General features: G+C 35.7%; 1 protein-coding gene across 2 annotated transcripts in view; it reads right to left on the reverse strand.

Moving 5' to 3' along the window:
* Window positions 1-25,593, reverse strand: part of LOC111055776 (coiled-coil and C2 domain-containing protein 2A-like) — a 66,628-nt gene that overhangs the window by 4,877 nt on the left and 36,158 nt on the right. For both annotated transcript variants that reach the window (XM_039429816.1, XM_039429817.1), the window contains 9 exons: window positions 24,542-24,653; window positions 23,469-23,695; window positions 20,124-20,319; window positions 17,933-18,130; window positions 12,148-12,313; window positions 7,026-7,144; window positions 5,829-6,104; window positions 3,526-3,696; window positions 1,478-1,542 (listed from right to left, as the gene is read on the reverse strand). In XM_039429816.1, the coding sequence (XP_039285750.1) occupies window positions 1,478-1,542; window positions 3,526-3,696; window positions 5,829-6,104; window positions 7,026-7,144; window positions 12,148-12,313; window positions 17,933-18,130; window positions 20,124-20,319; window positions 23,469-23,695; window positions 24,542-24,653 (1,530 nt within the window). The remainder of the gene's footprint in view (window positions 1-1,477; window positions 1,543-3,525; window positions 3,697-5,828; window positions 6,105-7,025; window positions 7,145-12,147; window positions 12,314-17,932; window positions 18,131-20,123; window positions 20,320-23,468; window positions 23,696-24,541; window positions 24,654-25,593) is intronic.

The following is a 25,593-nucleotide window of genomic DNA, read 5'->3' on the forward strand; positions in this document are numbered from 1 at the left end:
TCAGAAATGAAATTCATGAGTGGTATTGATTAATAATGTGAATATCTTCTAAAAGGTTTGAGATATTGATGTGCGGTTTTCGCCATTCATTTTTTTCTTGAAATTCCGTATCGAAATCATGTATCAAATGTCCACCTACCTATTTAAAAAAATGAAGTTGTATTCAAAATGGCAGATCCAAGAAGGCGGACCAAATTTTTAAAGTCATAATAAAGTATTTTTTTGAATTTGAGGATGATCCCCAATCACACCCACCGTCAAATTATCTTTGTTCAAGAGATATTAATCCGTTCTCGGACTTATCACCCACTCTGTATAGGTAGTCACAGTATGAACTCTACTTAGATAGATAAATGCCTTAATTTTTACACTTTATTTTACTATTTACTTAGTTGATTGAAAAGTTTAAGCAGTGGATTTCTTATTCACTTGATGATTTTTATTGTTAAATAACTATAGATATCGGGGTACCGAGCTTCGCTCGTCATTTATTTATAAACTATTAATAAACAGAACACAATTCTTTAAAATAATTTGGGGAAGGACTAACAAGCACAGCCCAAAACTGTTTCTTCCCCGAATTTTGATTCATACACTATAAATATTCCAAAAAGTAGGTTATGTTCCATACACTTGAATTCAGGTCAAATTTTCAGTCCAAATATATTTGAAAATATAAAAGTTTTAATGTAAATTTGTTTACAAATTAAATTGAATAATAAAATAACACTCACTAATCACTTAGAACTGTAAAATATAATGATTAACTTTGAATATTATGATATACCATCTCATGTCAACAAATCAGATTATTTTGATCGAGTCAATTAAAATTTCTCGCAAGATACGGTGAGCTAATTGATTACACAGCTTATCTCCCACACTAATCTGGAAAATATTGATCGATTTGATAAAAATAATCTTATTTGTTGACTTGACATGGTTCATCATTCTAAATAAAAGTATATAATGATTTTCAAAGTTAATAATTATTTTACAGTTTTAAGTGATTAGTAAGTATTATTTTGTTATTCAATTTGGTTTGTGAATAATCTAAATTAGAACTTTCTGTTTTTAAATGTATGAACTGAAAATTGGACCTGAATTCAAGTGTATGGAACATAACCTACTTTCTGGACTTTTTATAGTGTATAAATCAAAATTCGGGGAAGAAACAGTTTTGGGCTGTGCATGTTAAGCTGCGTTTACACCAAAGTTAATAACAAAATGTTAATAACTTACTCCTTATAGACTCTATTAGATTGAACATAACTTATCATACATATGATGAACATATGTGTTTGTCAAGTTCCCTTTAATCTAGTAGAATCTATAAGGATTAAGTTATTAACATTTTGTTAATAACTTTGGTGTAAACCCAGCTTGGTGCCCCGATATTGATTGTATAACAGTTGAAGCAATAACTTATTCTTTTCACTTATTCACTTTCTTCAATCGAAACAATTGTGATAATTACCTGGCAGTAGGTCTCCACTTTGCTATTGAGTCCCTGAGCAGCTTTTCAATACGGTCCTGCAGAACCTGTCAATTAAAAAAAAAGATAGTTCAGCGCTAGCAAACCACCCATCCATACTCTCTGCAAAATTAGCAAATAATTTTAGACAAAATTCTTCTCACCTCAAGTTACTTCTACTAGTAATACTGTGTTATTCCGGTATGATGGAATTTCCGAGCCTATTATTGTATGAATAGTTTTCAAAATGTATGTATTCAGGGCTGCTTTCTTGTATTTATAAAATATAATTATAGTACCCTTTAAAATTAATAAAATAATAATACAAATATTTTGTTATGTTACACTTTGTATTATTATTTTATTAATTGACCTAGCGAAGTGAGGTCTAAGATTCAAGTCGACGGTTTGACATTTCTCTTAATGTTTAAATGTTTACGCATATTACGGCGAAACGCGGTAATAGATTTTTATGAAATTTGACAGGTATGTTCCTTTTTAGATTGCGCGTCGACGTATATACAAGGTTTTTGGAAATTTTGCATTTCAATGATAATATTGAAGGAAAAAGGAGCCTCCTTCATACTCCAATATTAGAGTAAAAATCAGACTATAGAATTATTCATCATAAATCAGCTGTCGAGTGGATTATAAATCGCATGCCATGACGCAAGCAATTCAATATCTCAATGTAACTTGGTAAAAAACCAGCAGCTGTGTAGACTATAATTTGCATGCCTCATTGAATGCAAAGAACTTATAACAGCTTGTCTGGGCGCCTAGATGTCTTCTGGTTTTCTCGCGCTAAATTCCGGAAAGAGTTATATTTATGATAATTAAATCTTGTGTAAGCATGATCTCTTCTTCTTCTTCTTCTGGCTTTACAGCTCGATGTGAGCTTTAGCCTCTCGCACAAGAGCCCTCCACACATCACGGTCACATGCCTTTCGTCTCCATGCTCTTATCCCCATCTTTCGGAGATCACTCCATCGGTTGCGTGGTCTCCCCTGTCGTCTTCTGCCTTCCATCCTGGCCTTATAAATTGCTCTTGTCATTCGATGTTCTGCCATTCTCTCAACATGACCAGCCCAGCGCAATCTTTGTGATTTAATGAAACGGACCACATCCTCACCCCCAACAATTTCATTTATTTCATGATCTAATCAAATAAATAGTTGGTGTATCAGTGTGGATGTGCATATGGTTTGGGACGTCGTTCAGTTATAATTGTTATTTATTCTATTGATAAAAGTGTTGTTCATTATTTGTTATTATATTCTATAATTTTTATAAGCTTTGGAAATTCGAATTCTCAATTTGTTTTATTCTTACATTTTTCACAAGTATTTGAAATTAGGTGGTATTTTTGTTGTTTGTATTATTTATTATTGCATAAGTTCGTATTATTTTTATAATTATTTTTCTTTTTTCATTTGTATCTGTCTAATTTTTATTGTTAAGGAGACATATTTGGGGAAACCCGTTGTCTTCATTGTGAGCAAATAAATGAACTATTGATTGCGTGCAATAACTCATGCAATTACAAACTAAAGTAACATAGTATTGTCTCTCGAACTTTCTTTGCTTTGAACTCGGGCTGTCCTGTTGCCAGTATGTCTTGAAGGAGATTAGCTTTTGATGTTAGCATTTTTGATACACCAACCCCAACAGCCATTAGCCGTTTTCACACCGATATCTCGCCGACACGACATACAGACAGGATTTACTCTGATGAACAGTATAAGAGGAGGCTGCGGTTTATAACTGCGCGAGGTCTACTGCTCACAGAACTACTAGTGTAGGGTATCATTATTACTAAACATGACATTGAATTGAATTTGTGGCGAATCATCTGATATTTGCCACCTGTGATTAACAACCTGTTTTCAACTTGCATTAGTTTGTTTATTAATTGTATCAGTTCATTTAATATTTTCTCAGTTCAAAATTTGTCATCTCTACATTAAAACATCTAATCATTCATCCAGTTTTATTCAACCTATTTCATCATAGGGAATCTACAAACCAAATTTCCTATAAATTGGACCAACCTGGGCGTCTGCAGCGGAAGTGGGTGCGAATTCGAGCTGCGTCGGCTGCAGACTGGCGGCGGCTGCAGCGGCTGCGGCGCCCCTGGCAAACATGCCGCACCAGTCGCCGCGACGTCCCACGTCAAGGCGCACACGGCGTAGTAGATCTTCACGTTGAACGTTCATCCATACCTGAAACAAACACAAAATTAAGACACAAAAATGTAGTTTTATGACAAATAAATAAATGCTTTATTCAACCAATAAAAATAAATAAATTACATTACAATCACATTCAAGAACACAAACACATTTCACAACCATTCAATAGAATGAATTGCATTTAAATTCACATTCAAGCTGTCACATTTGCTCGTTTATCTGAGCTTTGAAGAGGGTGAATTGTTTTCTGGAAAGTGAAGTGACATAACCTACATTTTGATTCGGACTGTATAGTATAAATTGGAGATGGGACAGTTTTGGGCATGCGCATGTTGTGTCTTTCCTAATGCCGAGTATTTGTACACAATGTCCCTAGTAGTTCTGTGAACAGTAGACCACAGTTACACTGTGAACAGTTATAAACCACAGTCTCCTCTAACACTGTCCATCAGAGTAAATTCTGTCCTGTCCTGTCATGTCGGCGAGATATCGGTGTATAAACGACTGATGGCTGTTTGGGTTGTTGTATCGACAAATGTAATGTGATGTAATGTCATATTTATGTTATTTATTTTATACTGTAATGTTTTTCAATTGATGTAATTAATTTTTATTTCATATGATGTATCTTATGTGTGTGTGTGTGAATAAATAAATTGAATTGAAAAATTGAATGCTAATAATTTGATGTAAACAGCTATGCTGCTAGCATCAAAAGCTTACCGAGTTGTAAACAGAGAAAAGTCGGGAGAAAATACTATGCTACTTCAAGTTATCAATTGCATGCCTCACTGCATGCAATTAATAGTCCACACAACAGCTGTGTTTTCAAAAAGTTAAGCCTAGTTTATACGATGCCAATTGGCGAGACAAATTGTCATAAGGCAACTGACTGGCATGAAATTATTGTCTTCGTATAAACACTTCAGGCCAATTATCTTGCCAACTGTCCCGACAAGTGGCTCGAAATTCAACTGTCTCCGGGAGTAGACTATGGACAGTCAATTGGGACTAGCGAGCCCCCCACCACTCGGAATCTCAATTGGCGCCGTGTGAACGGTGTAGGCCAGTAGCGCTGTCCTGGTTTTGCCAGTTCAGCTGTTTAGTCACAACAGATGACGAGAACTCGGACATGTTTAGCTGTCAACTGAGGTGCCAATAGTTGGCCGCGTATATAAACATCTTCTCGTTTCACTGGCCTGGCCTCCGACAATCCGCAAACACGTGATGACAATTATTGTCCAAAGACAACTGTCTCGCCAATTAGCATCGTATAAACTAGGCTTTACATTGAGATATTGAATCGCATGCGTCATTACATGTAATTTATAATCCACTCGACATCTGATTTATGATGAATAATTCTATAGTCTGATTTTTTACTCTAATTTTGGCGTATGAAGGAGGCTCCTTTTCCTTTTATATTATTCTTGAAATTAAAAATTTCCAAAAACCTTGTATATACGTCGACGCGCAATTTAAAAAGAAACATACCTGTCAAATTTCATGAAAATCTATTGCTGCGTTTCGCCGTAAATGCGCAACATATCCTATTATATTAAGCGAGCAATTTCTGTATATCTGTTTATATTTTTTATCTGGTTATTTATGTTCAACGGATCTCGAAAACGGCTCTAACGATTTTCACGAAATTTTGAACATAGTAGATTTATGATATAAAAATTCGTTTGCACTAGGTCTCATCCTTGAGAAAACTCGCTGAACTACATTAAAAGGATAATTCATTCTTGACTGAAACAGCTGAGACTTTCGTCGTCTGTGGATAGTAAAAAGTGAGCGAGTGATTCTGTGGAAAATCAAAATATCGCATCCCCGAAATTCATAAGCTGACTTATAGCCAGCTGTAAAATATAAACACGATCATTTTAGAGAATTGTGTTCTGTTTATCAATGAATAAAAAAACGAGCGAAGCTCGGTGCGCCGATATTAAACATTTAAACATAAAGAGGAATGCTAAACCGTCGACTTGAATCTTAGACCTCACTTCGCTCGGTCAATAAATTGGAAATGGAACAGTTTTGGGCATGATCATGTTGTGCCTTTCCTAATGTCGAGTATTTGTATGCAATATCATAAATAAATAAATGCTGAGAGTTAACTTACACTGCATCACATTCAACCAAGCTGACAATTTACTCACGTTTTCATCGTTGATAAGACAGTGCACCCGATGCAGAGGACAAAAACTGTCAGTCAGCGCAAACTTCTGTCCAGTGGTTGGATCCCACACATGCCACTGGTCTCCTCCACTTTCGCCCTCCACGCCACCACCTCGCTGAGTCAGCACAAACGAGCTGCGACCGTGGGGTATGCCCACACCGAGCACCAGCCAGGCACGCAAACCCAGCCGCAGAAAGAAACAGCATAGCAGAATTGCCAGGTCGTCAGAGTCGCCTTGCAGCACTTTCAGTACTTGCTGTAATCACACAAATTACATTGATTTACAATATTTACATTAAAATATCGGGGGACCGAACTTCGCTCTTGAGTGTGAAAGCATAGAAAATTAGTAACGAAAGATTGACTTTATAGTTTATATTTATTTATTCATTTTCTCAGTCGTACAATTATTTTTACAGTTATATGAGGAGGCACAGCAGGTTTATGCCCAAAACTGTCCCTTTTTAAATTTATACTACAGTCCAAATCAAGGTTTAGCTACTATCACTCATCAAAATAACAATTCATTCACACTTCAAAAAAAAGATCATTAATAATTACAAATAGATATACTATGAATTCCATTTAGAATGATATACTATGTTTGCTACGGTACAATATTTGTTAACTGACCGAGCGAAGTGAGGTCTAAGATTGAAGTCGGCGGTTTGGCATTTCTCTGAAGTTTAAATGTTTATATGTTGCGCATTTACGGCGAAACGCGGTAATAGATTTTCATGAAATTTGACAGGTATGTTCCTTTTTTAATTGCGCGTCGACGTATATACCAGGTTTTGGAAATTTTGCATTTCAAGGATAATATAAAAGGAAAAAGGAGCCTCCTTCATACGCCAATATTAGAGTAAAAATCAGACTATAGAATTATTCATCATAAATCAGCTGACAAATGATTACACAGATGTGTGGAGAAGCCAATCTATTGCTGTATTTCCATAAGGTCTATAGTATCAATCAGGTACTTGTGGATGAGAATACTGCGTGAGGTCTACTGTTCACAGAACTACTAGTTTATTTATAAAGGCAAGTTACTATAAGTATTTTATGCCTAGGTGATGAGGGGATGTATGATAATTCAAACATTATATTTATGACTAGCATGTAGCCCGTGCTATGCACTGGGGGAAATTTGGTGTGTGAAATGCTATCTGAAACTTACATCAGCTGTGAGCCAAATGTCGAACAATCCTGGAAAGAGAATACTGCCTGGAGTGGAGGGGATTTTGGAGACAAACCAAGCCGCCATTTCTGGGGAGGTGACTACGCCTTCTTCCAACACTGAAATCACAAATTTATAACAATAAAACATTCAGAAAAAATATAACTACGAAAAAAATGTAAAACAATATTTGCCCATGAACCGTATATCAGTCAAATGAGACAAATTTATACATCTGTCAAATGAATGTAGTCATCTACACTTATAGATAAGCTTTTTAATAAACTCAAGCACTGGATCAACAAATTCTATAATATCAGCAAGTTGGGTAACATATCCGTTTCAAAATTGGTTTATTTTGCCTACATTCAATCTCATCTCTAGTATGGTATAAAAATTTGGGGTGCATCTTATTCGAATCACTTCAATAAGGTTTTCACCATCCAAAAAATCTGGTTTGGCGCACTCACACAACTTTCCTTGCCGTTATAAAAATTGATCACCTGACGCTAGTGTTCACGCACATCCAGAGTCTACTATTCTAAGATCTGAGCCAGCTGGTAACAGGACAATAACGCTGGAGACACACGAGGTCTGCTATCGCTTCATAGTGGATGATTTTATAGAATCAACAGTTTGCAATTGAATAATCACCTTTTCTCGAATTTCGAGGTTATTTCCATTTTTAGGTGAAAATGTTACTGAACATCAATTGTAGAGATTTTCATGCTCAATCCTTTCCACTTAAAATATCTGGAGACTGATAATTGGGAATCTAAAATCAAACTTTGCATAGATGAGGCGAAGCTCCAGAAATTTTCACAGATATGGGACTTGTGGCAGTTGATAGAGTTTATCAATGACTATTTTAGGTATAAATTTTATCAAAATCGTTGGAGCCGTTTTCAAGAAAATAGCGAAAAACCCTGTTTTTGACAACATTTTCGCCATTTTAGCCGCCATCTTGAATTACATTTGATCGAAATTGTTCGTGTCGGATCCTTATAGGGGAAGGACCTCAAGTTTCAAATTTCAAGTCATTCCGTTAATTGGGAGATGAGATATCGTGTACACAGACACACACACACACACACACACACACACACACAGACCAACACTCAAAAATCATGTTTTTAACTTAGGGAACATTGAAACGTATAGAAATTTAGAAATTGGGGTACCTTAATTTTTTTCGGAAAGCAATACTTTCCTTACCTATGGTAATAGGGTAAGGAAAGTAAAAGCATTATCAAAGACCATTTTGGGCAAACCTAAACGATTTCCAAGTTCCAGTATTTTTAATAATTTGAATGTATTGACGGTTGAGCAGCTGTATATAAAGAATTTAATTATTTACATTAATAAACATAGAGAACTTTTCAACCTCCGTATATCGCCTTACAATATCCGTCCCTCAACCATTATCTATCCACTTGTAGAAGACAGTTTGACTATATTGTGCATAAGCTTATAAATGTGATATCTGCTCTTTTTATAACAGATAATTTGAATGGAAGACTTCTGAGAAAGATAGATTTATGGATTGCTTATTCATATCCTAGGATAAGTGATTTCTTGTAATTGTATCTAGTGTAACAATTCAAACACCCCGCTCTCATAGGCTATTAATTATTAGAATAGCGGAGTCATCACTCAGGCCACCAAATTGGACTTTTGAACTGGTGAGCTGAGAGAGTTATGACCGCGTAGAGGCGAAACTAGAGGGAGAACGTTCCGAGGTGCGTTAGAAGAAGGTTGTGCGAGAGATAGTGAGATGTAGTTTTTAGTAATGTGATTGAGGAGTGATTATGTTTAGAGAGAGAGTATAGATGTTTGTTATGGGATTTTTCAATAGAGTGAGATTGTTTTGGTGAATTTTCGTATTTATTTAATAATATTATCCTATAAAAGTAGCAGGGCCCAGGACCCTAAAAACCTGGTGGTGGCAGCGCTACTGGAGAGCACTGTCATGCTCGCCACGCACGCCACACTTGGATAAGTTCAAAATCATTCAAGTATGTCTGCTTTTTTCATTTTATTATCTCGTATTTTCTTACTTTTTTTTACTTTTCTTCTTTGTAAATTTCTTCAAACTCAGATGTTAATAGGAATCCACCAATTTTATTTATTTTAGAAATATTTTGGTTTTAGTAAGACTCGGCCCCTGCGCTCTGGTTTTTAACCTTTTCAGGGTCTTTCCGTATTTAATAATAATACTATTTTACTTTCAACTTATTTTGTTGATTGTCAATAATTATATTTATGTAATTATAGACATTCATTCATGCAGTCATCTGTAGTTGAATGTCCAATGAGTACTGTAGTGAGGTTCACGTTATTATGACAATATTTGATTTATATTGGTGTTGCTATCCTTGTATATCATTCGACAAAGCAGATAGCAATATCCTTTTATAGCTCTGATATTTTGCCAGATTTGCTTTTCAACAATGTAGAAGTATGATGAACTCTAAACATCATATTTAATCTCTATCATTAAAATGAATTATTACATCATTGTAAAATATGTTTTCATGACGAACAAGATAAAATTTTTTGAATAATAATGAAAAGTTAATATTACATCAGATATACCTGTATCAGCTATCTTCTATAGAAGGCAGTGGCAAAGCAGAGAACCGGTAATGCTGTTCACCTAGCTTTCTCCACTGCCATTATAATGTGGACCTCGCCATATTCACAAGATTCTAGCTTTTATTCAATTGACCCAATACCTCTTCACTAACACGTTTATTCTCATAACTTTACTGTTATACTCGTACATAGTCTTTTTAAATGATGGACCCCTTTTCAAAAAAATGGTATTTATTAGAGTAAAGCTGCAAAATGGACAACTTTTATACCAATGGAAAGAGAACGTTTCAAAGTTTTTTTAATACCTTACAAGTGTTGAATGTGGCCTCCGGTTGCTGCTCTACCTACCTACCTCATGCATGAAGAGGAGGTTACAAAGTCCATTTCTCTAGGATGGGGTGGACCCTCCATTAGTTTCTCAGGTAGGAGACTCAAGCCAGTTGATAGAGATGATAAAAAACTATACAGGTTATGAATTTGAAAAAAATCGGTCAAGTCATTTATGAGAAAATCGTGAAAAACATGGTTTATTAGTAATTATCCGTCATTTTTCTTAAGAATTTTACGGAGCTTCTGTAATTTTCCCAGAAATGAGACTCATGTCAGTTAATAGGGCTTTTATAAATAGCTATCCATGATATAAATTTGAAGAAAATCGTTAGAGCCGTTTTCGAGAAAACCGTGAAAAACAAGGTTTTTTAGTAATCATCCACCATTTATCTGCCATCTTGAATTGAATTTTATTGAATTTCTTATTGTCGGATCCTCATGGTATGAGGACCTTAAGTTTAAAATTTCAAGTAAATCAGTTAATTAGGAATGGAGTTATGGTGTTCACAGACATACACACATACACACACAGACCAACACTCAAAAATCATGTTTTTAACTTAGGGGACCTTGAAACGTATAGAAAACTTGAAATTAGGGTACCTTAATTTTTTTGGAAAGCAATACTTTCCTTACCTATGGTAATGAGGCAAGGAAAGTAAAAAATTAAGGTACCCTAATTTCAGGTTTTCTACGTTTTTTTTACGTTTCATGGTCCATTGATTCCAAAAATATGATTTGTGTGTGTGTGTGTGTGTGTGTGTGTGTGTGTGTGGTGTGTGTGTGTGTCTGTGAACACGATAACTCCATTCCTAATTAACCGATTGACTTGAAATTTTAAACTTAAGGTCCTTATGCCATGAGGATCCGACAATAAGAAATTCAATAAAATTCAATTCAAGATGGCGGAAAAAATGGCGAATAATTACTAAAAAACCATGTTTTTCACGGTTTAGTCGAAAACGGCTCTAACGATTTTCTTCAAATTTATACCCTGGATAGCTATTTATAAACCCTATCAACCGACATGAGTCTCATTTCTGGGAAAATTGCAGAAGCTCCGTAATATTCTTGAGAAAAATGGATTTTGTTGAATTTCTATCACGATTTTCTCAAAAATGACGACCGATTTATTTAAAATTCATATCCTGTATAGTGATTCATCAGCTCTATCAACTGGCATGAGTCTCCTTCCTGAGAAACTAACAGGGGGTCCACCCCATCCTTGAGAAATTGACTTTGTAACCTCAATATCGTGCAGATAGGTAGGTAGAGCAGTTTATTCAAAATAACACATAGTCGAGATATTTCATCTGTAGAACAGCTGTTTTGACGACTTTTAAAAAATCATCGAATTTCACAATTTACAAACAAAAAGGAAAATGTACTCTGGAATAGTATATTTCGCACCTAGGGCCGAAAATGAGACTTTTCCGGCTCGAAATCGGTTTTCAAGTCCGAGGCCGTAGGCCGAGGACTAGAGAAGATTGAGAGCCGGAAAAACATTTTTGCCCGTCGTGCGAACACTATTTTTTGCCACCAGAAAAATAAACAATATATATATCATATATATGAGAATAATTGATTATTAAGCACTCCCGAAAGCAAAAGTGGAAGGTCATAGCTCTAGCAAATCTGAGGTAATCTGAATATCAGGAAATTGTCCAAGTATTTTAATTTTTTATTTTGATTTGTCTAAATAACCTAAAAGATTAAGTGGGAGGTTGAGTTTATACTTTTTTATTCTTTCAAATGACAATAAGATGATATTATTATAAATGTTTTAATTATTGAATAATAAACTCAAATAATGAAAAGTTTTTTGATCAGCTGTTTTAGCACACTTGAAATTTAGCGGCCGGAAAGGGTACTCTTTCCGGCCTTAGCCGGAACCTGTTCTGAAATCAGACGAGAGTAGTCTGCAAACAATGTCTTTCAAACCTATATAGGGACTGGAAAACAGCTGCTTTCTGTGCAGTGTGGCGAAAACGATTATATACAATAGTATGATCGTAGTTTTAAATATGTTGCCGCCAATCGTCATTATGTTATTCCCCTAAATTATTCTCATTTAAGAATGAGGCTTACAGTTCAATGAGCAAGGAAAGTTGTATGCGTGTAACACACCAGATTTTTCTATTAAATCTTACCAATAGTCTATCGATAAAGCAAATAAATACCGATAAACTAGACTAACCAGGCGGCTCTAGAGGTCTGAAAAAGCGTGTGACGCAGACTGACTTCCCATTGACGTCCATGACGGTTGACTTGACTGATCTGTCAGGGAAATCGCGCTTCACTTGAGCCTCCCACTCCTCCATGTACTGCTCCAGGTGAGGAGGTTCGCTACATTCAAGACGTTCCTACCAAACAAAACCATAGAGTTAGAGAATCAAGCTATTATAATGGACGGACATATTTATTTATTTATTTATTTATTTATTTATTTATTTATTTATTTATTTATTTATTTATTTATTTATTTATTTATTTATTTATTTATTTATTTATTTATTTATTTATTTATTTATTTATTTATTTATTTATTTATTTATTTATTTATTTATTTATTTATTTATTTATTTATTTATTTATTTATTTATTTATTTATTTATTTATTTATTTATTTATTTATTTATTTATTTATTTATTTATTTATTTATTTATTTATTTATTTATTTATTTATTTATTTATTTATTTATTTATTTATTTATTTATTTATTTATTTATTTATTTATTTATTTATTTACAACAATATGGGAGCACACGGGAAAACCCAAAAATTGCTCCCCAATCAAAAAAAAATACAATAAGCACTTTACAAAAAAACTTAAAAATAGAGAGAAAGACATAAGGAAAAAACTATTTCATATTTGTGAAGAGAAAAAAAAATGTGATGAGAATCTAAATATACTGAGAACTTAATATACTAAATACTAGATACTATACTATTATTATACTGTACTAGAAACCATTTACAATATGAGAAAATAATGAGAGGAGAATCAAGAAAATACAAATAACATTCCAATAATGAGATAAATGATAACAGAGCTAAGAATGAAAGGAAGTCATCTACTAAATATGGTACTCTATGTAAGTTGATGAGGTCTAGCGTGGGAAAAATAGGTGTCACATTGGGTGGAGCCGCTTACATGCCTTCTTGAACTGACTGGGATTCATATGAAAAAGGTCTAGGTGAAAACTATGGTAATTATAAAGATTCATCATGCGGTTGATTGGAGAATTGAAGTGACTATTGGAGTTGCATTGGGGAGGAAGAAATCTGAAGCCGGAACGCCGTGAAACTGAAGACACATATATATTCAGCAATGAAAGGAGGTAGGTTGATTGGACACGGTTGTTCAATATATTATATAGGAACAAAAGCAATTTACAGCTCCTAGATGCTTCCAGGGATTGAATATCAAATATGGCTCTTAGGTTAGCTGTGGGAAAATTGAAAGGACAGAACATTTTAAAACGCTTGAAATATACAAACCTTAGAAATTTACTTTGAATTCTTTCTAATTCCAGCTCATGAGAGGCGAGATATGGATGCCATACTTCAGAGCAGTAGTTTAATAAACTTCTGATAAGTGTCTTATATAATAGAATAAGAATATTGTGATTATCAAATTGAGAGCAGGTTCTCCGAATGAATCCAATCTGTTGACATGCTCTGGAACATAAACTTCTCACATGATGATTGAAATTGAGCTCAGGATCAAAAATTACACCAAGGTCTTTAAAATGGTCCACTCTCTTAATTATTTGGTTATTGATCCTATAGATGGGAATTTGCGGATCTCTTTGTCTTGTGAAAGACAGCGTAGCACATTTACCAATATTAACTCTGAGCTGATTTCTCAAGCACCAATCAAAAAAACTATCCACATCACTTTGAAGCAGCTGACAATCAGTTTCAGACCTAATCACCCTGAAGATCTTCACATCATCTGCATACAGCAGACAAGACGAATGCTTTATGACAGCCGGCAAATCGTTTATGAAAATTATGAAGAGCAAAGGCCCCAAATTTGAACCCTGTGGAACGCCTGATGGGCTACTGAAAGATCTGGAATGAAGACCACCAACAGAAACAAATTGATTCCGATCAGACAGATAGGAAAGAATAAATCTAGCACTTGACAGTGAAAACCCAAAGGATGACAATTTCCGGACCAAAATTGTATGGTTTAAAGTATCAAAAGCTTTTGATAAATCTGTATACACAGTGTCAACACGAGTACCTGCATCAAGACAAGCTGATACCTCACTCCGGAAATGCAATAAATTAGTCACTGTAGACCTGCCTGGCAAAAATCCATGCTGGCAATCAGCAATCCACGGTTCTATATGATTGAATATTTTTTTATAAATACATTTTTCGAAAATCTTTGCAAAACAATTAATAATGGATATTGGACGGTAGTTTTCAACAGATTGTCTGCTCCCAGCTTTAAAAATGGGAATTACTTTGGCTTGCTTCCACATATCAGGAAACGTGGATGTTTTCAGTGCTAGATTGAAAATGAACTCAAGCGGTTCAATAAACAAATCGGAGCAGCCCCTGATGACATACGGTGGAACCAAGTCTGGACCAACAGATCCATTACCTTTCAAGCTCCGTATAGAATTAACTATATCAGCCCTTGAGATAGAATTCAAGTGGAAAGGGGAGTGACCAATTGTGTCATCAAAAACTCCAGCATGATTGTCGCTTCTGTTGAAAACAGATGAGAAATAATCTGCAAACGCCTCTGGAATCTCAGTACCTGCGACAAAAGTATTATTCCATCTCATAAAATTCTCTGACCGCTTACCCTTTCGATTATTATTTATATAAGACCAGAAATTCCTCATGTCACCACCAATACTTGTCTGAACTGAATTCATATAAGCCTGATAAGCTTGAGAAATTTTAAGTTTCAAAGCAGATCTCAATCTTCTAAATTCCTCGTCGTGATAAGCAGAGACTCTCCTCTTTCGGGCACATTTCTCCTTCCGTTTGATGTCTTGAATTATATCCCTAGTATACCACCGAGGGTACCTGCCAATCCGATCACCAGCGGCTCTTCTAGGAACACACAGGTCAAAACATGAGTAAACTATGTTATAGAAAACTTCAGTTGCCTCATTGACTTCTGAACATGAATAGACAGCGGTCCAATCAGCGTCTCTCAGAGATTCATACAAGCGAAGAAAATCAGCTCTCTTGAAAACATATTGAAATTTGTCATTTGATTCATCTCCGTGATCTGCCCTCATGTGAAGCAATGGAAAAGAAATGGAAAGCGTAGGATGATGGTTATCCTCGGGAACCAAACAGTCATCGCATCTTGAAACATTAACATGGAACGAGCTAAGAACCAAATCCAAAGTCCGATTATTACAATTGACAATTCCATTATAAGACTCTAAGCCCATCACCCCCATGAAAAGTCCCAATGCAGCTGCCAGACGAGACCCTCTACTGAAGTCAAAGTTAGAGCCACCTATTTCGGGAATATTCCAGTCACCAATGACTATTACATTGCTATTTGAAATTTCATTGAATGATTCGATCGATTCAAAATATCTAAGATAAGTCTCATAGGAAGTCGATGGTTTAAAATAAACAGCGTTGATGTAGTACGGATCTTTATTATTTAATAAAATCTTAATCCAGATAGATTCAAAAACCGGTGATGAAAATTCTGATAATAATACGGCCTTAAGAGAACTGCGAACAGCAACAAGTACTCCACCACCCCTCAACCCCTGATCACCAGACCTATCCCTGCGGAAGACAGTGTACCGCTCATCGAACAATTCCTCATTATGAATTCCATCGTACAACCATGTTTCAGTGAGAACAATTGCATCAGCATCACACTCTAAAACCTTCCGGAAAAAGCTTGGAACTTTGGAACGCAGACCTCTAACGTTTTGGTATAAGATATTGAAATCCAGTATTATGAGGAAAAAGAAAAAAAAACTGAACAAAATGAAATAAAATAAAAAAGAAATATATATATGGGAGAAGAATGAAATATGATAGGTGATTACAGTGAAATTTTAAACTGAGGATGATAAAAATTATGTGATGAAGTATTAAGTATTATCTTATTAGTATTTGTTTTAAAGTATAACACTAGCCTGTCCATGGACATTATAATAACATTAGATGAGATTTACCTAACCAACTCCTGATTCAAAGAAGAAGAAAAAAAAATAATAGTAACTCCAACTATACATGCGATTTGAAACCATGTAAGAATAAAAATTGTGAAAACAGCAGCAATCGATTTAATTTAGAATGAAAAGTTGTAATTGTGAAAGTACGGAAGCTTAGATTGTTTATCATTTAATGCCCTATATATATTGCTATTGAACTGCCATTATATTGAACTTTATTATGAGCCTAACTGTATTGCTAACGAAAAGTAAAAGTGACCTATCTTATCTGAATAGGACCGATAAAATGAAATCGAATTCATCAATAAGTGAAAAACAACTTGATAGCAGGAGCATTGATTTAGTATGATTCAGAACGAAAATTATTATCAGAGAACAATCATGAATAAAATTAAATACTTTGCACCTTGTATCTTCATACATTGCATCAGCCAGAAAAAGAATAAACAATCACTACATTAAGAATAACAGGGAATACTGTGATAAGATAGGAAGGATGAAAACCGAATAAAAAGTTCGTATATTCACAAGTAACAAACTGGCCGTTTCCTGAAACTGTAAAATAATAATATATCCGTGACTCCAATACAAATGGATTGAAAATTAAAGCTTATTTGAGGAGAGATAATTTAAAGCTTGGGGAAGTTTAAATCATTGTCATTTCTTATCACTGTCGGTGACCTATCATTTTCACTTTTACGGATACGAACACATCCAGTCCGATCAACCCATGCATCTTTGATTACTCCTTTCTTCTTAAGATCACGAGCCATCCCTAGAAGTTTTCTTCTCTTAGCAGTGAGACTGCGATTGATGTAGATTGGGCCTTGACCTTCAAGACCGTGGACCTGTTGCCTTCTGAGGACGCCTATCTTTCTTCTCAGCTCCATGAACTGATCAGCATCGAGACGTCTCACAAATCTGACGACGATGGCCGCAGGGGGGCCCGGCCGCATACCGCCGCCAGCTGCATCCGCCGCGTGACGTCCTCCCGTACGAATCGGCAATCGATGGCAGGCGTCCACCATACTCGGCGTCACGTTCAAGCCCACCGCTCGTCCCACCTCAGCAATCGTCTCCATCACATCTTCGTCCGCCTTCCCGGGAACACCGTGGATCTCAAGCGTATTCCTTCTGGTATACTGCTCTTGGTCATCGAGACGATCCTCAGTAGACTGCAGTCGCTCACGAACTTCTTTGATTTCAATCCGGAGTGAATCTATGAGCTGCTGCTGCCGATCAATTATCTCGCTCTGCTTACTAATCACACTACTAAGTTCACTCTGCCCATCCTGACCGGTTTTAATTATACTTTTTAACTCCTCTATACTGGCGGAGAACTGCGAGTGACTATTTCTAATTAATTGCTCCAAAGACTCCATTGAGACAGAAGGATCAGTCATATTCGAAGAGTTTGACTCGGGGGTCACGTTAGTTTTAACTGGTGTGCTATCTAACGAGTGTTGTCTCGATGCACGCTGTTGTTTAAGACAACCAGGACAGCACCACGATGAGTTTTTCAAAAATGATAAATCACTTGATTTTATATTAAGACAAGCTATATGAAAATAGAAATTACACTCCTTACAGAAGAGTTTATCAGCTACGTCAGATCGATTAACCGGTTGTTTGCACTTTCCACAGGCACTCATACTATTACGAATTTGGAACAGTTTTATAAGCACACCTCAAAGTGTTTGACACTACTTCTGAAACACTCCGTATAGTAATTATATTAATATTATATAAGTATTATATTAATTTCCGTAATTATATGGAAATAGTATCATAGATATGCTACCTTGAACGGCTCAGGTAAATGCAGCGGTGGATGCACGGTGATGAATAGGGTGAGGAATGTGTTGTTGCGCAGATGGGAAGGGGTGGGGTGGGCAGGCGTGGCTGATGACGTCACGTGACGGGGGGCATGTGAGTGGCTGTCCCCTCTCTCGTAGCCTAACACCACCGGCGGACTGTACAGCTTGAATGTGCCTTCCACCTGGTCAAAACAGGCACAAAACGGTTGGAAACTGGTCAAAAAAGACGGAAAAACATGATGAAAACCCAGTTAAAATATTGATAAAATATCTAATTTTTTGTATAGGATTCCATTTTCACAACAGTACTTACACACACATCAGTCTCTGGACGTTCACCTTTTGCCATCCTTATAAATTCTACCATATTTAACGGAGCTTGGCAAACACATTATGTATACATGCGCTCGCTCACTCACTTCCATTAGGGTATCGACAGACGAAAAAATTTCCAGCTGTTTTTCCAAGACGTATTTATCCTTTTAATGTCCTTCAGCGAGTTATCCCAGGGTTGAGACCTAGTGCAATCGAATTTTCATATCATAAACCTACTTTGTCCCAAATTTCGTGAGAATCGTTAGAGCCGTTTTCGAGATCCGGTCACATACAGATATCCTATTGAATTAAGCGAGCAATTTCTGTATATGGTTATCTGGTTATGCATGTCCATCGGATCTCGAAAACGGCTCTAACGATATTCACGAAATTTGGAACATAGTAGGTTTCATCCCAGGTCTCATCCCTGGGAAAACTCGCTGAAGGACATGAAAAGGATAATAATTATTCATCCTTGGAAAAGCAGATGATAATTTCGTCGTCTGTCGATAACAGAAGATGCGTGTGTGGGAGAGAAACATAACTATTTCCAGCTGTGCAATCAATTTCACGAGAAATATTATCTAGACATTTTCAAAATTATCTAGATTTGATCAAAATAATCTGATTTGTTGACATGACATGATAATCATTCTAAACTAGATTATATCATAATTTACAAAGTTAATCACTATTTTACAGTTTTAAGTGATTAGTGAGTGTTATTTTGTTATTCAATTTGGTTTGTAAACAATCTAAATTAGAAATTTTCTGTTTTCAAATGTTTGGACTGAAAATTGAACCTGAATTCAAGTGTATGGAACATAACCTACTTTCTGGACTATTTATTTATAGTGTATAAATCAAAATTCGGGGAAGAAACAGTTTTGGGCTGTACCTGTTAGTCCTTCCCCAATCATTTTTAAGAATTGTGTTCTGTTTATCGATAGTTTATAAATAAGTAACGAGCGAAGCTCGGTGCCCCAATATTATAGTGAGGTCCACATTATAATGGCAGTGTACGATTGACAATACTGATTCTGTCCTTTTATATCATACAACAAAACAGATAGCGCTATCTCTCTCTAGCTTTGCAATGTTGTCAGTTTGCCAAAATATTTTATTTTTACTTTTGACAGTGACTGTACATTTTTTTTCATTCTATCAAAATACTTTGGTACACAAGTCGTATAATTGATTTAAAATGTATTTTTGAAACAATGAAATAATTTTTAGACATTACCTACCGTATGAGAAACACAAATTAAAATACCTGAAATGACATTTAAAAAGTTGATAACTAACCATCTTAGACTTCATGCATGCTTCAGTTTGCCTTCATGTTCAGGTTAGACCTACTCGTACCGGTATAAATAATATTGAAAGGTTATTTCAGAGTTATTTCCATTGAAATTACTTATTTTAAAAAGGATTTCTATTTTTCTATCATTTTTAAAAGAAATTGGAATAGAATACCTACCAAATAACTTAATTTCTGTTGTTATGAAATTCAGATTGGTGTATCACAGCTTTTTAAATTAGCCGCCATTTCAGGGTTTTATAAAATAGAAATCTGATCTTAGTTATGGACTTATGGAAGCAAATTTTTAGATCAAATTATGAAAAAATATATTTTCTTGATTAATTTGACATCAAATTGATTATTTTATCAAGGAAATGATAATTATTATTATTAGATCAAATTTAATGGGATGAATTGAGTAACAGCTGTGTACAATCAGTGGCAAAATGGAGAGACTTGGCAACGTTTTTCTCCTATCTTCCTTCACTGCCATTATAACGTGGACCTCACTATAGCACATTGAACGAAACAAATCATATGGCAACCTCAATTCTCACCCTTGAGTTGGCATAGAGCGAGGCGAACGGTATGGCAAGCGAGCCGAGCCAATGTCGCTCCATGCGTTGGTGGATGTTGGTGGTTCGCTGGCGGTCATCCTCCAACAGGTCGACCACTGTCTCGTCGTACAGGTGACAGTAGAGGTTGTCCCGTATCGACTGCAGCCCACCCGGGGTCATGTCTCCGTTTGGGGCCCTGCAAACGTCAATTCATTACAGTTTAAATATCGGGGACCGAGCTTTGCTCTGGAGTACAAAAGCATAAAAAAATTATTACAAAAGAAGAAATTCATACAGAAATGTTCTATCTAATCACAGTAAATTGAGATTAATTCACAGAGGAATGCAAAAATTTCCCTCACAAAGGCCCGGTTGCACAAAAGCGGGTTAAATTTTAACCCTAATTAACTTCACCTGAACCAAATCAGGGAAGACCATTTCAAAAAGATGGATCTACTGGAATTAATCAGGATTCAAAATAACCCGGCTTTTTTGCAACCGGTACTAAGTACCTGATTGAATGATTACGAAATTTCAACAGCTGAGTCATAATTTTGACACAGTCCCACATACATGAGCTCGCTCACTCACTTCCATCACCAACAGACGACGAAATAATTATTGTCATCTGTTTTTCCAAGGATGAATAATATTTATCCTTTTAATGTTCTTCAGCGAGTTTTCTCAGGGATGAGACCTAGTGCAATCGAATCTTCATATTATAAACCTACTATGTTCTGAATTTCGTGAGAATCGTTTGAGCCGTTTTCGAGATACGGTGGAATACAAACATATAAACATCCAAACATATAAACAGAAGTTGCTCGTTTAATAGTATAGGATATCTCTTGCTTTGAAATTTTAAAGAGGTGACCCAATGATACCTAAGAATATCCTGTTGCCAAAAAACGCAGAGTTACAGCAAGGCGCTGGCTCACTGGAATAGTTGGACTGAGCGTACGTATTTACGCACCGCGAACATGAGCAATTCACTTTTAATCAGCTGATTATATCTGTATTTTTACAGAAACGGTAAGATACAGTTATAAAAAGCTTTGCATTTTTACAGAAACGGTAAGATACAGATATAAAAAGCTTTGCATCAGCTGATTAAACGTGAATTGCTCATGATCGCGGCGCGTATATCTGTACGCACCCTAAGAAAATTCTGAAAGCATCTATGTCACATCTGTATTCCAAGTTCAAATTATCAACATCATTATGCAATAAATCCTTCAAAACTATACTTTTTTCTGCCTCGAACAAGACTGGGTCTTACTCAAAACCTCCTCGGGCGGCGACGACGGCGATCATGCTGACTTCTTGAGTGATCCGTGGTCTAGTGGATAGAGTGCTTGCGTAGCAACCTAGAAATCCCGGGTTCAAACCGCACTCAGCCAAAAGTTTTTGAACAGGTCACTCCCGGTTATCGGATGGGCACGTTAAATTGTCGGTCCCAGCTGAAGTATGACAGTCGTAAGGCCCATTGATGGCTCAAAATAATATATCCAGGCGAGGTGGAACTTCCGTCAGGAACTCCCCACCAATAAAAGCCATACGAATATTATTATTATTATGCTGACTTCTTGCAACTGCAATGATAATTCCAGCAGCCTCCACTGCAGTGTCTTCCAAGTCACTCATTTATTGTCAACATTAATTTAAATTCACTTACACCGGCGTGTGCCGCTCGACTAATCCACATTTACAGAGATATTTGGACAAGTCGAATATCGAACATGTTGATCGACTTTGTTGATCAGCATAGTCTGGGCGCGGCTTAATGGTTGAGGACTGATTGTGTGATCACATTGAATGCGTATATGTGCAAGTGCAAGCTTATGCACTCAAACTTATGCTTAAGTGCAAGCTTATGCACCCAAACTTATGCTTAAATGCAAGCTTATGCACCCAAACTTATGCTTAAGTGCAAGCTTATGCACCCAAACTTATGCTTAAATGCAAGCTTATGCACCCAAACTTATGCTTAAGTGCAAGCTTATGCACCCAAACTTATGCTTAAGTGCAAGCTCATGCACCCAAACTTATGCTCAAGTGCAAGCTTATACACACAAACTTATGCTTAAGTGCAAGCTCATGCACCAAAACTTATGCTTAAGTGCAAGCTTATGTAACCAAACTTATGCTTAAATGCAAGCTTATGCACCCAAACTTATGCTTAAGTGCAAGCTTATGCACCCAAACTTATGCTTAAGTGCAAGCTTATGCACCCAAACTTATGCTCAAGTGCAAGCTTATGCACCCAAACTTATGCTTAAGTGAAAGCTTATACACCCAAACTCATGCTTATGTGCAAGCTTGACCTATAGTGAGGTCCATGTTAAAGTGACATTGAAGAAAGATAGGAGAAAAACTTTGTCAGGTCTCTCCATTTTGCCACTAACTGTACACAGCTGTTACTCAATTCATCCCATTAAATTTAATCTAATAATAATTATCATTTCCTTAATAATCAATTATAATCAAAAATAATCAATTTAATGTCAAATTGATCAAGAAAATATATTTTTTCATAATTTGATTCAACAATTTGCTTTCATAACTACTGAGATCAGATTTTTATTTTTATACAAATATGAAATGGCGGCTAATTTAAAAAGCTATTTATTTTAATAGATCCATCTTTTTGAAATGGTCTTCTCTGATTTGGTTCACGTGAAGTTAATCAGGATTAAAATTTAACCGGCTTTTGTGCAACTGGGCCTTTGTGAGGGAAATTTTTGCATTCCACTGGGAATTAATCTCAATTTACTGTTATTGGATGGAACATTTCTTTTTGAATATTATAATTTCTTCTTTCGTAATAAATTGTTCATGCTTTTGTACTCCAGAGCGATCTCGGTACCCAATATTTAATATAATAATATAAACTTAAATTAATTTTCAATAAAATAAATATTGAAAGAGCAGTGTGAAATGTTGCGCAACCTCGTTCAACAAGTCCACACTATTGACTTCGATTCGACTTCCTCGATTCGAACCGACTTGATTTGAGTTGAATTCGGTTCGGGCCGGCATGATTCGACAAAGCCGGGCGACATGTCCACACTTGTCCAACAGTGTCCATCGACCATATTCGGCATAGTGTGGACACGGCTTTATAGAAGGCTGAACCTATGAGTTAGGCTCGAAATATGGAACATAAACGACCTATACAGTGGGATATCTTCTTATGGTATCTTTTCTGTGATTTTATTCTTGACGACACCTAATGTACATTAAAATTGTATTTATTTGTAGATTAAACTATTCTATTCTATTTCTCTATGATAATGGAGATGGTGTAACAACAAAAACTAGTTCTAGTTTCTAGATGAGACTGACTTGAGCGGAATGTGCAGATCCTGATTCCATGTGGGATTTGCGCCTTCGGCAGTGGTGGTGCGACATCGCTGGCCCTGGAAGCTGATCTCGACAAAGGGGCGTACTGGCACTAGTGCCGCCCCACTGCCCCCAATGCCGCCCCCACGGGCCCCGTTTTCTGCCCCCGGCCCCGGGTCAACGTCAGCCCGCACCGGCACCTCGAACGCGCGCACTACGTTCACAATTATCTGCAATAAAAATTCAATAATTATTTTCTTAGTCTACATTATGTAAATTCATCTATAATTTTGCTGTATTGTAAGCTATTGTATATAAGTGTATAATGCCAGTATATATTGTAATCTATATAAAGTACTCAATCAATCAAGCAGTTGACAGAAGACTGATTACAAAGAATAAATTATTTTGGATGAAAACATCAATAAATCATTAAAAGAATAAGGCTTTGATGTTGTCAATACCACTATATTTGTTCAAAATCAATTAAAATTAAAGAGCCAGGTTTCATGGCAACACCTGCCACATCCAGCCAGCATAATAATATGGAACTGGATTTTAACACAGCTCTTAAAAGACTTAATGAATGGCTCAGAGCGAATATGTTGGCCTTGCATTACAGAAAAACAAAGGAGATAAGCTTTAGGTCAGCGGAAAGCGCTTTACTGGAAATACATAGCCACAAAATTGAATGTATTAAAGAAGTTGAATTTCTGGATGTAATAATTGACAATGTATTGTCCTGGAGACCTCACATAGAATGTCTTAGGAGGAAGCTGAATTCATCGATTTTTGTAATAAGAAATTTAAGGTCTGTGTTGAATTTTCATAATTTGAAAAAATTATACTACGCTATGTTTCATTCGTTGATTTCGTTGTTTTTCTAAGTATCATTAAATCTGTGGTTTTTGACAATTTCTTAGTATTTTTATTTAATATCTTTAATGCTATATTTTTGCTCTTTGCTGATATCAACTTAGCCTTGAGAGAGCTTCACTTAGATTGATAATGAAGGATTATATTCTGAAACAAGAAACTGATAGTTGCAGGCAAGTAAGGAGATGAATAGTGAATACCTTGACTTCATGTCCGGCTAAACTTTTGACAGGCACTTTTGTGCGCTCTTTTCGCCTGGGTCGCAGAGGTCTTTTTGGTTGAAGCCATTTCATAAATGTCAAGCCTAGAGTTCTGCAACAAAAATATTGTTAATAGAGTAACAAATTAGTGAAATTCAAATCAACACAACAATATTATGTTGTAGAATTTTGATGGCAGTCTATTTTTAAGTTATTATGGTCCAATCTATTTGTTTGAATATTAATATCGGGGCACCGAGCTTAGCTCGTTATTTATTTATTGACTATTGATAAACCGAACACAATTCTTTAAAATGATTGGGGAAGGACTAACCGACACAGCCCAAAACTGTTTCTTCCCCGAATAGTCCAGAAATTAGGTTATGTTCCATACACTTGAATTCAGATTTAATTTTCAAACAAAAAAGTTCTAATTTAGACTATTTACAAACCAAATTGAATAACAAAATAACACTCACTAATCACTTAAAATAGTCAAATAATGATTAACTTCGAAAAATATGATATACTCTAGTTTAGAATGATTATCATGTCATGTCAACAAATCAGATTATTTTGTCAAGTCGACTAAAATTTCTAGATAATATTTCTCGCGGATTGATTACACAGCTGGAAATAATTCTGTTTTTCTCCCACACACGACGAATTTATCATCTGTTTTTCCAAGGATGAATAATTGTTATCCTTTTCATGTCATTCAGCAGTTTTCCCAGGGATGGGAGCTAGTGCAATCGAATTTTTATATCATAAACCTACTATGTTCCAAATTTCATGAAAATCGTTTGAGCCGTTTTCAAGATCCGTTGGACATAAATAACCAGATATAAATAGATAAAAAATATAAACAGATATACAGAAACTGCTCGCTTAATATAATTGTAAGTGAATCAGCATGTTCATCTTATTTTTCAAGATACTTCTCTTATTTTTGGCTTTTGCTTTGGCCTACAGTCAGTTCCTCCTTAGCTGATTCAACATAAAACGTTGTTCTCTGTTTGGCGGGTTTATAATTTTAATAAATGTATAAAGAT

The sequence above is a fragment of the Nilaparvata lugens genome, chromosome 5, assembly GCF_014356525.2.
Source record: "Nilaparvata lugens isolate BPH chromosome 5, ASM1435652v1, whole genome shotgun sequence".
NCBI classification, from domain to species: Eukaryota; Metazoa; Arthropoda; class Insecta; order Hemiptera; family Delphacidae; genus Nilaparvata; species Nilaparvata lugens.